Source organism: Barbus barbus, assembly GCF_936440315.1.
Source record: "Barbus barbus genome assembly, chromosome: 9".
NCBI classification, from domain to species: Eukaryota; Metazoa; Chordata; class Actinopteri; order Cypriniformes; family Cyprinidae; genus Barbus; species Barbus barbus.
In genome coordinates, this window is record NC_136737.1 from 862,046 (window position 1) to 875,000 (window position 12,955).

General features: G+C 39.6%; 1 protein-coding gene across 3 annotated transcripts in view; it reads right to left on the bottom strand.

The window, feature by feature from the left end:
- Window positions 1-12,955, bottom strand: part of crocc (ciliary rootlet coiled-coil, rootletin) — a 34,900-nt gene that overhangs the window by 9,405 nt on the left and 12,540 nt on the right. For all 3 annotated transcript variants that reach the window (XM_079424510.1, XM_079424511.1, XM_079424509.1), the window contains exons 16-28: window positions 12,846-12,955; window positions 11,909-12,333; window positions 11,702-11,829; window positions 11,397-11,566; window positions 11,135-11,314; window positions 8,440-8,574; window positions 7,636-7,779; window positions 7,323-7,561; window positions 6,196-6,355; window positions 5,952-6,119; window positions 4,931-5,366; window positions 4,686-4,852; window positions 2,754-2,874 (exon numbers count right to left, since the gene is read on the bottom strand). The exon at window positions 12,846-12,955 is cut by the window's right edge and continues 37 nt beyond it. In XM_079424510.1, coding sequence (XP_079280636.1) covers window positions 2,754-2,874; window positions 4,686-4,852; window positions 4,931-5,366; window positions 5,952-6,119; window positions 6,196-6,355; window positions 7,323-7,561; window positions 7,636-7,779; window positions 8,440-8,574; window positions 11,135-11,314; window positions 11,397-11,566; window positions 11,702-11,829; window positions 11,909-12,333; window positions 12,846-12,955 — 2,583 coding nt within the window. The remainder of the gene's footprint in view (window positions 1-2,753; window positions 2,875-4,685; window positions 4,853-4,930; window positions 5,367-5,951; window positions 6,120-6,195; window positions 6,356-7,322; window positions 7,562-7,635; window positions 7,780-8,439; window positions 8,575-11,134; window positions 11,315-11,396; window positions 11,567-11,701; window positions 11,830-11,908; window positions 12,334-12,845) is intronic.

Genomic DNA, 12,955 nt, shown 5'->3' on the forward strand with positions numbered 1-12,955 from the left:
TGACACACACTCCCTTTGTGGGCGTTCTCAATCGGAAAAAATAATTTATAAACAGTGTTGGGGGTAACACATTACAACTAATGCGAGTTACGTAATCAGATTACTTTAAGTAACTAGTAAAGTAACGCATTACTTGGAAATTCAGAAGGAAATATCTGAGTTATTTTTCAAATGCATAACTCCAGTTCCTGTGTTTCTGATGTATTGAGTGACAGCTCTGGTGTTGAGAGAAATCAGGAGTAAGTGCAGAGTGTTGTGTGTGAACATGATCTTACTGTAGTTCTAGACTAAATATCAACATGATCTTACTGTAGTTCTAGACTAAATATCATCATGATCTTACTGTAGTTCTAGACTAAATATCTGCATGATCTTACTGTAGTTCTAGACTAAATATCTACATGATCTTACTGTAGTTCTAGACTAAATATCAACATGATCTTACTGTAGTTCTAGACTAAATATCTACATGATCTTACTGTAGTTCTAGACTAAATATCTACATGATCTTACTGTAGTTCTAGACTAAATATCAACATGATCTTACTGTAGTTCTAGACTAAATATCAACATGATCTTACTGTAGTTCTAGACTAAATATCTACATGATCTTACTGTAGATCTAGACTAAATATCAACATGATCTTACTGTAGTTCTAGACTAAATATCAACATGATCTTACTGTAGTTCTAGACTAAATATCAACATGATCTTACTGTAGTTCTAGACTAAATATCAACATGATCTTACTGTAGTTCTAGACTAAATATCAACACGATCTTACTGTAGTTCTAGACTAAATATCTACATGATCTTACTGTAGTTCTAGACTAAATATCTACATGATCTTACTGTAGTTCTAGACTAAATATCTACATGATCTTACTGTAGTTCTAGACTAAATATCTACATGATCTTACTGTAGTTCTAGACTAAATATCAACATGATCTTACTGTAGTTCTAGACTAAATATCAACATGATCTTACTGTAGTTCTAGACTAAATATCAACATGATCTTACTGTAGTTCTAGACTAAATATCTACATGATCTTACTGTAGTTCTAGACTAAATATCTACATGATCTTACTGTAGTTCTAGACTAAATATCTACATGATCTTACTGTAGTTCTAGACTAAATATCTACATGATCTTACTGTAGTTCTAGACTAAATATCTACATGATCTTACTGTAGATCTAGACTACATATCAACATGATCTTACTGTAGTTCTAGACTAAATATCATCATGATCTTACTGTAGATCTAGACTAAATATCTACACGATCTTACTGTAGTTCTAGACTAAATATCTACACGATCTTACTGTAGTTCTAGACTAAATATCTACACGATCTTACTGTAGTTCTAGACTAAATATCTACACGATCTTACTGTAGTTCTAGACTAAATATCTACACGATCTTACTGTAGTTCTAGACTAAATATCTACACGATCTTACTGTAGTTCTAGACTAAATATCTACACGATCTTACTGTAGTTCTAGACTAAATATCTACACGATCTTACTGTAGTTCTAGACTAAATATCTACATGATCTTACTGTAGTTCTAGACTAAATATCTACATGATCGTACTGTAGTTCTAGACTTACTGTAGTTCTAGACTAAATATCAACATGATCTTACTGTAGTTCTAGACTAAATATCAACATGATCTTACTGTAGTTCTAGACTAAATATCAACACAATCTTACTGTAGTTCTAGACTAAATATCAACACGATCTTACTGTAGTTCTAGACTAAATATCAACACGATCTTACTGTAGTTCTAGACTAAATATCTACATGATCTTACTGTAGTTCTAGACTAAATATCTACATGATCTTACTGTAGTTCTAGACTAAATATCTACATGATCTTACTGTAGTTCTAGACTAAATATCAACATGATCTTACTGTAGTTCTAGACTAAATATCAACATGATCTTACTGTAGTTCTAGACTAAATATCAACACGATCTTACTGTAGTTCTAGACTAAATATCAACACGATCTTACTGTAGTTCTAGACTAAATATCTACACGATCTTACTGTAGTTCTAGACTAAATATCAACATGATCTTACTGTAGTTCTAGACTAAATATCAACATGTATTTACTCATCTCACCTGCACTAAAACACATTCAGTGTTCCTCAAAATCAATAAATACAGTCAAATACAAACTCAGAATATTATACAAACCTGCAATAATTAAATATGATAAATAAGACAAATATCATTTATGTATTTAATCCCATTTCATTAACCTTGGATGATCCAGTTCAATCATACTAATAATCAGAAATAACACGTGTTTGATTGTAGTTATTGCTGAATAGTGTTGATCTTTCTTCTCCTGCGTCATATTCTTCATGTGATTAGTTTGAGCGGCGCCCTCTACTGTACAGACCTGAATCTACATTTCCTTCAGTCTGATCCAGATTCACTTCACTTTTGCTGTGAAAGGGCTTTACATTTGTACAAGAAGATCTTTTTATATTAAAAACAATCAAGCCCTGCCCAGATTTACAAAGTAACTTAAAAGTAACGTAACGCATTACTTTCCATAAAAAGTAACTAAGTAACATAACTAGTTACCTTTTTAGAGAGTAACGCTATATTGTAATGCATTAATTTTACAAGTAACATTCCCCAACACTGTTTATAAAGCAAAAAAACACCTTTCTGTTTAAAAGTTTGTGTGTCGTTATCATTAGCTGTGTATAAACCCAGTGGAGGTTACCCTCTTGGCACCCCTGTAGTGTGCTGTGCAGCTGAATGAGGCGCTGGTGGGCGGAGTCTCTCTCTCCCGTCACTTCCTCCAGTTCTCTCTGCAGTGACCCCAGGTGACCCCGCGCCTCGTCCTGCACACATTCACATCACATCATCACTTTATCACGACAGCAGGTTCTCACGCTGTCCACACTATCACAGCCAAGATATCTGATTTTGGACCAATGAGGTTTAACAGTGGGCGGAGCTCCCACAATGAAACCGCAGAGAAAAGACAAAAACTGTTCACAACAAGAATGATAACTATAACCACGAAGATGTAATAATCGCTCTAACTCAGAAAGATTAGCGAAGTCTACATCACAACTATAACAGCACAGAGGAACGATATCATAGGAATCACATTCAGTGTTGTTTTCCAGCTTAAGAACGATAAAAACACTGGCAGCCAATCAGAATCCATCCTGCTTTAAGGAGCTTGAGTATTTAAAGTAGGGCATATAGACGATATGGACAAAAACTTTATCACAATAATTTTTTCATATCAGTCGATATCAATAATTATCACGATAAATGTCAAGTTGGTATTTCTTTCAAGTTTAAAGGCAGATTTGTGCTCCAATGTGAAAGAAACAGACGGTTAATTGTGGTTTTAAACTATTCTTCATGGTCAGAACATGACAAACACTTCACATTTTTGAATTCTTAACACTTTTCCAGTCATTTTTCCTGAACAAAATAAATTTAAAAAATAAGAAAAAAATTATTTCTTAGTTCTGCATGTTCTAATGAGTAATATTTTTTCAAATCAAGAAACATGTTTGTATTGCCTCATAATATTAATAATAATATATAAAAAAGTTGTCTCTTAGAAAAACCCATTTGATAGTAGCTTGAGTTAGGATGCAGATGTAGATTTATCTTCATTATCAAAATCAGACATTTTTATATGACGACATTTAATTATTCTGACTGTTTGAGTTTGTAATAGTTATAGTTACAGTTATGGTAATAGTTGTTAGTCATGTTGTGTTATAAATTGTGCTATAAATAAAATCAAATTAAAATGTAAAATTAGTTATCGTTATGGTCGCGATAATAATTAACGTTAATGTTATTGTTAGTTATATTTATCGTAATAGTTATAGTTATTATTGTTTTTATAGTTACTGATATAGTTTTTATAATTATCGTTATGGTTATCATCATATTTAATGTTATAGTTATTGACCAGCAGCGCTTCGAGAGTAGAGCCTGGTTTACACTCGCCGCGTCAGCAGGAGCACGATACTGCGCGCAGCAACAACTACGTCAATATTGAGGAAACGACGGATGGTTTTCAGGCTGAAGTAAAGTAAAAGCCCACATCTTAAACTAGAGAAGGAGAACATGTTGGCAGTCTTTTGGGGAAAAAACATGCAAGCACTGTCACTGACAGCCAGTTTTACTTTGCTTTTTGTTTTCATTTTGAAAAGCTTGTTATCTTATGGCTACGGAGGCTCTCTTTGATTTATTTTTATTTGATTCCTCAGTGTTTGCTAAACATTCTGTAATTTATTAGTCGGTATAATACAGCATGTGGTCTCATTTTTGTTAATAAAGGTAGTAAGCTAGTTTGTCATTGTACCCTACTGTTTTATTGTTGTTGTGCTTTTTAATTAAGAATAACAATGAATCCATCTTTTGTTTTAGTCTTAAAAAGTGAAAGGTGTGACCAAATCATGTGTTAGTCGCAAAAGAGCGGCCAGTGGGAAGAATGAGTCTGGAGCCCTGTATAGTTATCTTCATAATTATGGTTATCGTCCTAGTGACAGTTATCTTTGTAGTTATAGTTGTCGTAATAGTTGCAGTTATTGATACAGCCGTCATGGTAATTCTGGTTATAGCTATGGCTGTTGGTGTGAGACAGACTGAAGCGTGAGGCGTGAGTGTAGCGTGTTACTCTGTCTCTCTGAGCCTCGCGCAGCTCCTGTAGGAAGTCTCTGAGGCCGCTGCGCAGGGTTTCCGGGTCCAGCTCTGGCAGGGCGACGGGCAGCAGGGCGTCTGTCCTCTCTGGAGACACCGGCTGCAACACCACGGTGTTATCAGGAGTCACGTTACCTGACACATCTGACAGAGAGCAGAGAAATCATGCAGAACTTCCTCTCCAGCTCTATTCCACAGACTTCCCTTCAAACTGAATCTGACCTTTGGATGGCGATAGTGAGCAGTGCAGTGGAGACACGCTCCGGTGGCGAGACATCATCCCTGAGGTCAGAGAGGAAGGGGAGGAGCCTGCCGGGCTCCGCCCCCTGCTGCTGCTCCGCCCACTGGCCCTGATGCCCAGCGTCCGCGTGAGCGCCGACTGCAGACTGCACAGCCTGAACTCCAGATCCCTGCGGCCCGCCTCCGCTCGCGATAGCTCCGCCTCCGTCGCAGCCAGACGGCCCTGTGCCTCGCTCAGCTGCAGCTGCGTCTGCGCAGACGCGTCGCTTGCCGACTGAGCGCGCACCGAGAGGTTACGCGCCTCGTCCTGAAGCTTCTTCTCGCAGCCGTGAGCCTCCTGCAGCTGCGACGCTAGCTCTCGCTCGCGACTGCGCCAACACGACTCGCTGTCGCTCAGACGCCGCTGTAGAGAGCACAGCTACAGATGGACGGAGGCCAAAATTATATCAGACTTTTATGTACTTTAAGAATACAAATTGATAGATGCAGCTGAAACTAGACTGGAATTTCTAGTGAATTTCACATTTTTTTCCCCATACCTCCACTAAATGATTATTACATTAACATTAACAGAAATCTACGACGCCGTTTTAGTGCCACGTTAAAATTTTTTATTTTTTTTAAATCTAAAATTACGAGATTCAAGTCGTAATATTTTGATTAAAAAGTCAAAATTATAAGAAAAAGTCAGCAATATGAGAATAAAGTTGAAATATAAGAAAAAAGTTGATATTACGAGAATAAAGTTGAAATATTATGAGAAAAAAGTCAAAATTACGAGAAAAAAGTCATAGCAATTTCTCGTAATTTCAATTTTATTCTCGTATTGCTGCTATGACTTTATTCTCGTAATTTTGACTTTTTTTCTCAAAATATTACGACTTATATTAGTCTCTCGTAATCTTAAGATTTTTTAAACATTTTTTAAGGTGGCACTAAAAGGCCGTTGTATGAATCAGATTAAATGACCTCACATTTCTCCCGTGATGTGCAGAGCTCTCACCTCTTTCTGAAGAGAGTTTCTGCTGGTTTCGGTCTCGGCGAGTCTCTGTTTGAGCGAGATCAGTTCTCTGGCGCGCTCCTCCTCTTTCTGCTCGTCCAGCGACAGACGCGTCTGCAGTTCGGCCAGCTGCTTGGCCTTCTGCTCGCGCTCCACGTCCAGAAGCTTCACCTGAGGACAGAGAGGCACACGTCAGACGCCGGCTCTGGCTCTCAGCGCTCAGGTGTTCACGGCGCTTCGGTCTGACCTGTCTGCGTAGCTCCTGCAGCTCCCTGCGCGCCTCCAGTCTGGACCTCTCCACCTCACGCAGACAGCTGCGCAGATCTGACCCCTCCTTCTGCGCAGACGCCAGACTCTCCTCCAGCAGAGACACTCTCTGCTCCTTCTCCTCACACACGCGCTTCACGCTGAACACACATCAATCATCTGCATGACAGTTTGCATACTTTCTGTTCTAATTTCTATTATTTACAGATTTAAAAAAACCCTTTAACGACGCAGTATTCATTCATTTTCATAAGTATTAGCACAGTACAAGTAAGTGAATTGTATGGAAGCTTTTTTCTGCTACAGGATACATTTTTTTAAATGTAAATGTGAGTTTCTTGCAATTCAGACTTTTTTTTTTAGTTTTCATCTCACAATTCTATTTTCTTTTGGGGGGGGGGGGGGGTTTCGTCTCGTAATTCTGACTTTTTCAAATTTACATATAATTCTGACTTTTATCTCGCAATTCTGCGGGGGGTTTTTGTTTTCAACTCAAAATTCTGACTTTTTTGGTTTTTTTTTGCATTTTTATCATAATTCTGACTTTTTCTGTAAATTTTGTTTCCCTCACAATTTTGACTTCTTTTTATACAGAATTTTGAGGTTGCCGTCAGCAATTCTGTTTTTTTTTGTTTCTGCCACAGAATAAAAAAAAAGCAATTGTGTTTTTATGTTTTAATTTCATATTTCTGTCTCGCGATTCTGAGTTTCTATCTCATAATTCAGATTTATTTAGCATTTTTATCTCATAATTTTAAATAAGTTTTTATCTCAATCTTTTTTTTCTGCAATCGCAATTCTGTTGTTTTGTTTCAGCCACAGAATAAAAAAAACGTAATTGACTTTTTTGAATTTTCATCTCATAATTCTGCCTTTTTTCTCAGAATTCTGAATTTATATTTCGCAAGCCACAGAGCAAAACTGCGACCTCACAATTTCACTTTTTTCTTGGACACTGTGAGTTAATAACTTGGACTTCTTAGAGTTGTGAATCAATTCTAAGTTTACATCACATAATTCTGCCTCTTCTTCTCATGAATTGTGAGAAATAGTTTTTTATCCCGCTGTTGAAACAAGCTTCCGTGGAGTTCGTTAAACGTCCGTCACCTGATTCTCTCGCTCTCTGCCGCTCTCAGCGCTTCCCTCAGCTGCGCGTTTGATTGGCTGAGAGCGTCCCTCTCCTTGGTGACATCACTGAGGGAGTGGCGTAGCTCCGCCCCCTCTCGCCTGTGCCCCTCCCCCGCGTCCCGTATCTGGCACAAGCGTTTCTCCATCTCCAGTATCTCTCGTCTGGCGCTGTCACGACTCTCCTCGCTGGACGACAGCAGCGCGCGACACTCCTCCAGCTACAGGAGGAAAAACGCAGTTACACATCTGCTGTGTTTTGCTCTTCAGGCGTGCTGAGGTTTGAAGCGCACACCTCTCTGAGCGCCGTGTCTGCTCGCGTCTGCTGGTCTGCGCAGCTCTCCTGCAGTCTGCGCAGCTCCCGGCCGTGTGCACCGGCTGTGTCCTGCAGCTCACTGCGCAGCTCCTGCACTTCTGCGTTTAGAGCCGCAACTGCAGCCTACAGACAGATTAACACCTCAGTGTATAACACACGTCATCTTCAGATTACTACCCAACAAACACTTCCATTATAAATCAACACTCATCCACACAATAGCTGTGTTTCCATCCACGTGTTTTCATGCCAATTTTGGGATCCTGCAACGCCAAGATAAGTGCAAAATCTGAAAATGGGTATTAAAAATGCATGCGTTTAAATGAAGAGGGTAATTTCCTCAACCGAATAAATGCGCAACAATATATAAAAAATATAATTACATCCGCAGCGTTTGTTATGACGTTTCGTATAGGTGCAAGTACTTTACTAGGAAGGAAAAAAGAGCCATAGTGGCTTCCCTGGGTTAAACAACTTCCATTTTTATTATGATACGTTGTGCACTTTCCAAGGAAGTCATGATTTTGTTCTCTTGAACACATGGGATGAAAGCCGTGCTTTATCGCAACAGTTTTTTATGCGATATTGCAATTTTTATTTTTTCCTTCCAATAGCGATTTTACATCCCTCAATATTGAGTTTCTGAGCCTTCTCAAGTGATTGAACGAAAACGGCGCATTATTCGTAATTTTCAGAAGATATCCCAGTTTTTTGCATAGATGAATTTCTCATCTTTGGATGTAAACACAGCTGATGTTGAAAGCAATAGTGAAGTTGTCTGACCCGCTCCTGGTCTCTGAGCACCACGGTCTCTCGGTTCAGTCGCTCCAGCTCCAGCGCTGCAGTACTCCGCTCCACCTGTAGGGCGCTCACCTGCTCCGACAGAACCGTCTTCTCTGCCTCCTTCATGGACAGCGCCTGCACACGCCATCAGACGGTTACGACTACAGCTGTCAGATATATATCGTCTGAGATAATATCCTCATTTCTGTTTAAACGATGTGTGATTTGACATTATGGAGTATTTTGCAAAAACCATTCACAACACAGCGTGCACGCTTATATTACGTGAGGTCTAGACTAGTGCGTATCAAGGAAATTATAGTTTATTAGTTTTTATTTTAATATAGTTTTCAAATTTCCTATAATTTCAGTTTAGTTAGTTTGATTAATGTTTTGTTAGTTTTCGTTTAGTTTTTATTTTGAGAACACATCTTTATTTAGTTTTTATATATTTCAGTTTTAGTAATTCTAGTTTAACAGAGTTAATGGAACACTTCCAGTGTTGACCAAAGACATTTCATTTGAGCAAAGTTGAATGTTTGCAGTTTACAGTTAACTCTTCTGCAAACCTCTTAATAATGAAAATAAAATAATTCTTTACAATTCAACAAAAAACTAAAATATGCAACTTATATGTATACAATTTATTAATTCATATTCATGTTCATATTGATTCATATTAAAGACGTAATCTTGTTTAGTATGCCAATAGTTTAATAGTTAAATTCTGCAGGACAATGGCCCTCCAGTAGCAAGTATGCAGTAAAACTGTTTAATGCACAGGTAGTTCCAAGTCAGTTTAATCACCGTTCTATATTAATGTGCTGCACTACACACACACACATCACACACACTCACACATCACACACACTGTTGTCATTATACAAATTTATGTCCTCATTTGTCACAAAAACGCGCGCACACACACACACACATCACTCACACACATACACACATCTCACACACACACACACACACACACTCTCACATCACACACACACACACACACACACACACCACTCACATAGAGAGAGAGGTAGGTCGGAGACCGCAGATTGCGCTGCACACACAAACTTGTTGTCAACGCTTCCCTGTGATTTTTATTAATAATATAGCCTAGATACTAGATCACTACATTATATTCCTCAGAAACGAGGTGTACAATCACTGTTTTTAAAGTAATTAATTGTTTGTAGAGAGAGACGCAGGTAACACACTCTCTCTCTCTCTCTCTCTCTAATTAATTGAAATAAATGCTATAATTCATTCAAATAAATGTGATCTTACTGCACTATTTCATCTCTGTGTCTGATTTATCTCAGTGTGGTATGGAAACAGCTCCAATCAGGACTGCAAAGCTCTACAGAGAGTTGTGAGCTTAGCTGAGCGCATCTCAGGGTCTGCTCTCCCCTCTCTGCAGGACATCTACCTCAAACGCTGCAAAAATAGAGCTGTTAAAATAATCAAGGACTCTAATCACCCTGGTAACCATCTATTCACTTTGCTTCCATCTGGTAAGCGCTTCCGTAGCCTGATGGCAAAAACTGAGAGACTTAGGAGGAGCTTCTTCCCCCAGGCCATCAGGCTCCTAAACTCTAACTCTGTGTCATAACATCACTTGACTCCATGTAAATATCACCATATCAATAAGCTATTCATAATTTTTCTCTACCTCATATTGCTGCTATTATATACCCTGTACAACTTTTTTGCACATTATTTTGCACATTCCTCTTAGTACTATTTAAGTCAACAACATACTGACCTGCACATTTATATTTATATTTTTTATCTATCTTTTTATTTTTATTCTTTTTATTTTATTTTATTTTTTTCTACTTTTCTTCTCTTAATATTTGTATACTTTATAATTGCACTGTCCTTGGAGCGGACCTGACCTACATTTCACTGCTGGTTATACTCTGTATAATTGTGTATGTGACAAATAAAACTCTTGAATCTTGAATCTTGATTTGAAGCGGGCAAAATGCTAGAGAACGAACCGAACCGTAAGTGACGAAAATACCTGTTATTTTTATCCTTCCGGTCAAATATTGTGCTGCAAAGAGCAATACTGGCTTTAACTCGTCTATAACTTGGCAAGTGACCATGGAGTACGTGGATAATCAACGGTTTGCCGTGCATTAAAGGATCTTAAATCCGCTGCGTGTCGGGTGGTTCTTGGCCTCCACGTCCTGCATTTATTATCCTTTAATGCACGGCAAACCGTTGATTATCCTTTACATATTCAGCATTTAATGTTTAATAGTCTATTTCAAAACATTATTAAAGCATTGGTGTCCTCATGAAACAGTGAGTAAATACATCTAAACACCTCTCCAGACGCAGCTTCTGTGTTTCCTCTGCATTGCAAAGACTCATTTTGTTGAAACTGATTTCATAATTCATAATTAAATGTAAGAATTTGACTCAAAAGATAATGGACACTTTTAGCAAAAAAAAAAGGCTTTATAAAGGTAAAAATCAATTTAAACTTATTGGAAAAGACTAATTTCTATCAGTGAACTGACCACTCCACAGAAACTTTAGGAGCCGGCTGTCCACGGCAGTCCTTAAGATACCAGCACAATAACAAGCAAAATATCCTCTAATTATCGTTATCGATAAAATCCCAGAAAATATTGAGATATTTTCTGTCAGTATCGCACAGCCCTAGTTCCGGCGCGAGCCTCACCTGCTGTTTGTGGGTCTCGGCCTGCAGCAGACTCCGGTCTCTGTCGCGCTGCAGGGAACACAGCTCCTCCTGAAGCTCATCACGCTCTTTCTCCAGACGCGTCGTCTGCTCCTCCAGGAGATCACGAACGCTCCGCAGCGCCACCTCCTGCTCCGCCTCCAGACTGCAGCGCACCGCCTCCTGCAGGGGGCGCATGATTATCACATGAGCAGTAGCCTCAAACACGAGTCAGGTGTAGCTAACACACAAGCGCTTGTATGACCTTCTGATGGGTCAGTCTCTCCAGCTCCTCCTGGTGGTCAGACAGCGCCATACGCAGAGATCGCTGCGCCTCCTGTTGAGCGGCCGCCAGCGCGTCTCTCAGCGCCTCTTTCTCTTTCTCGCTCTGAGACAGAAGCGTCTCTCTTTCAGCACGCAAACGCTTCAGCTCCGCTAAACTCACAGGCAAACTCAACGTCACAATAAGGCTCATTTTAAAATAAAACAACTGAAAATGCAATTCTTCTGCTCTGGTACTGATACACCAGTTTCTTTGTCATATATATGTCGTTCATGTCTCTCATTTACCCATCATGCTGTCAGCGCGCAGTCTCAGGTTCTGGTTCTCTGACTCCAGCTGTTCGCGTCGGGACTGGATCTGATTTATCTCCTGCTGCAGCTCGAACAGACTCGTCTCCAGAGTCTCCCGCTCCGTCCTGCACACACTCAGCGTTACTGAAACACACCTGCATGTGTTAACACACTAACATCGTGACTCAAACGTGTTTGTCTCACCGGAAGGCGGCGAGCTCCTCCGTCAGGGCGGCGTTCTCTCTCTCTGACGCCGTCAGCTGAACCAGAAGCCCCGCCCTCTCTCGCACAAGCTCCGCCCTCCCACACAGCACCTCCTCAAGAGCGGAGCTCTGCCTGTCTCCTTCACCGCGGACAGAACCGAGCTCCGCCTCCAAACCACCCACCTCACCAATCAGCTGTGTGATTCTGTCCTGGAGTTTGGCTCTGTCGGCCCGCAGCGACTGAAGCTCCGCCTCCAGCCCCGCCCTGGCCAGCTCAGACTCCTGCAGTGATTGGTGGAGAGCGAGACGGACAGAGTCCAGCTCCAGTCGGTCCTGCTCGGAGCGGACCAGCTCGTCTCTGATGGTCAGCTTCTCCTGCTCCGCTTCTCTTCGCTGAGACAGCAACACATTCTTCTCCTCCTCCAGCTGTCAATCATTCCATCAGCCAATAGCATTGGTTCATTTTGTTACATTCAACTAACGTTTATTTGTATAGCGCGATTCAAATCGGTGCAAAGCAGCATCACAGAAAATTAAAGTTTCTATAAGTACACTGCAAAAAATAATTTTCTTCCTTAGTATTTTTGTCTTGTTTTCTAGTATAAATATCTACAAATTCTTGAATCAGGATGCAAAATGATTTAGGATATTATGTCTTGTTTTCCGAAAATATTATCCAAATTTTGTTCGTTTTTGCTTAGAACGAGGAAAAATATCGGCCAATTGGGTAAGAAAAATAATCTTAATTCAAAGGCTAAACAAGATTATTTTTCTTACCTCATTGGCAGATATTTAGATATAATTTGGATAATATTAATAATTAACCAATAATATGATATGAACAAACCCTGATGGGTAAAATCAAATCATTTCATGTTTAATATACTGTGAAAAATTATTCTAGAGGTTAAATCTATGCTTGTGTGATTGTTTAGCACCTGTATGATGAGGCTGTTGAGGTCAGATTTGTCCTGCGCCAGACTCTCGTTAATGCCGCTCATCTTAGCGAGAGAATCTCTGAGTGACGACTCCTCCGAGTGAAGCTTGG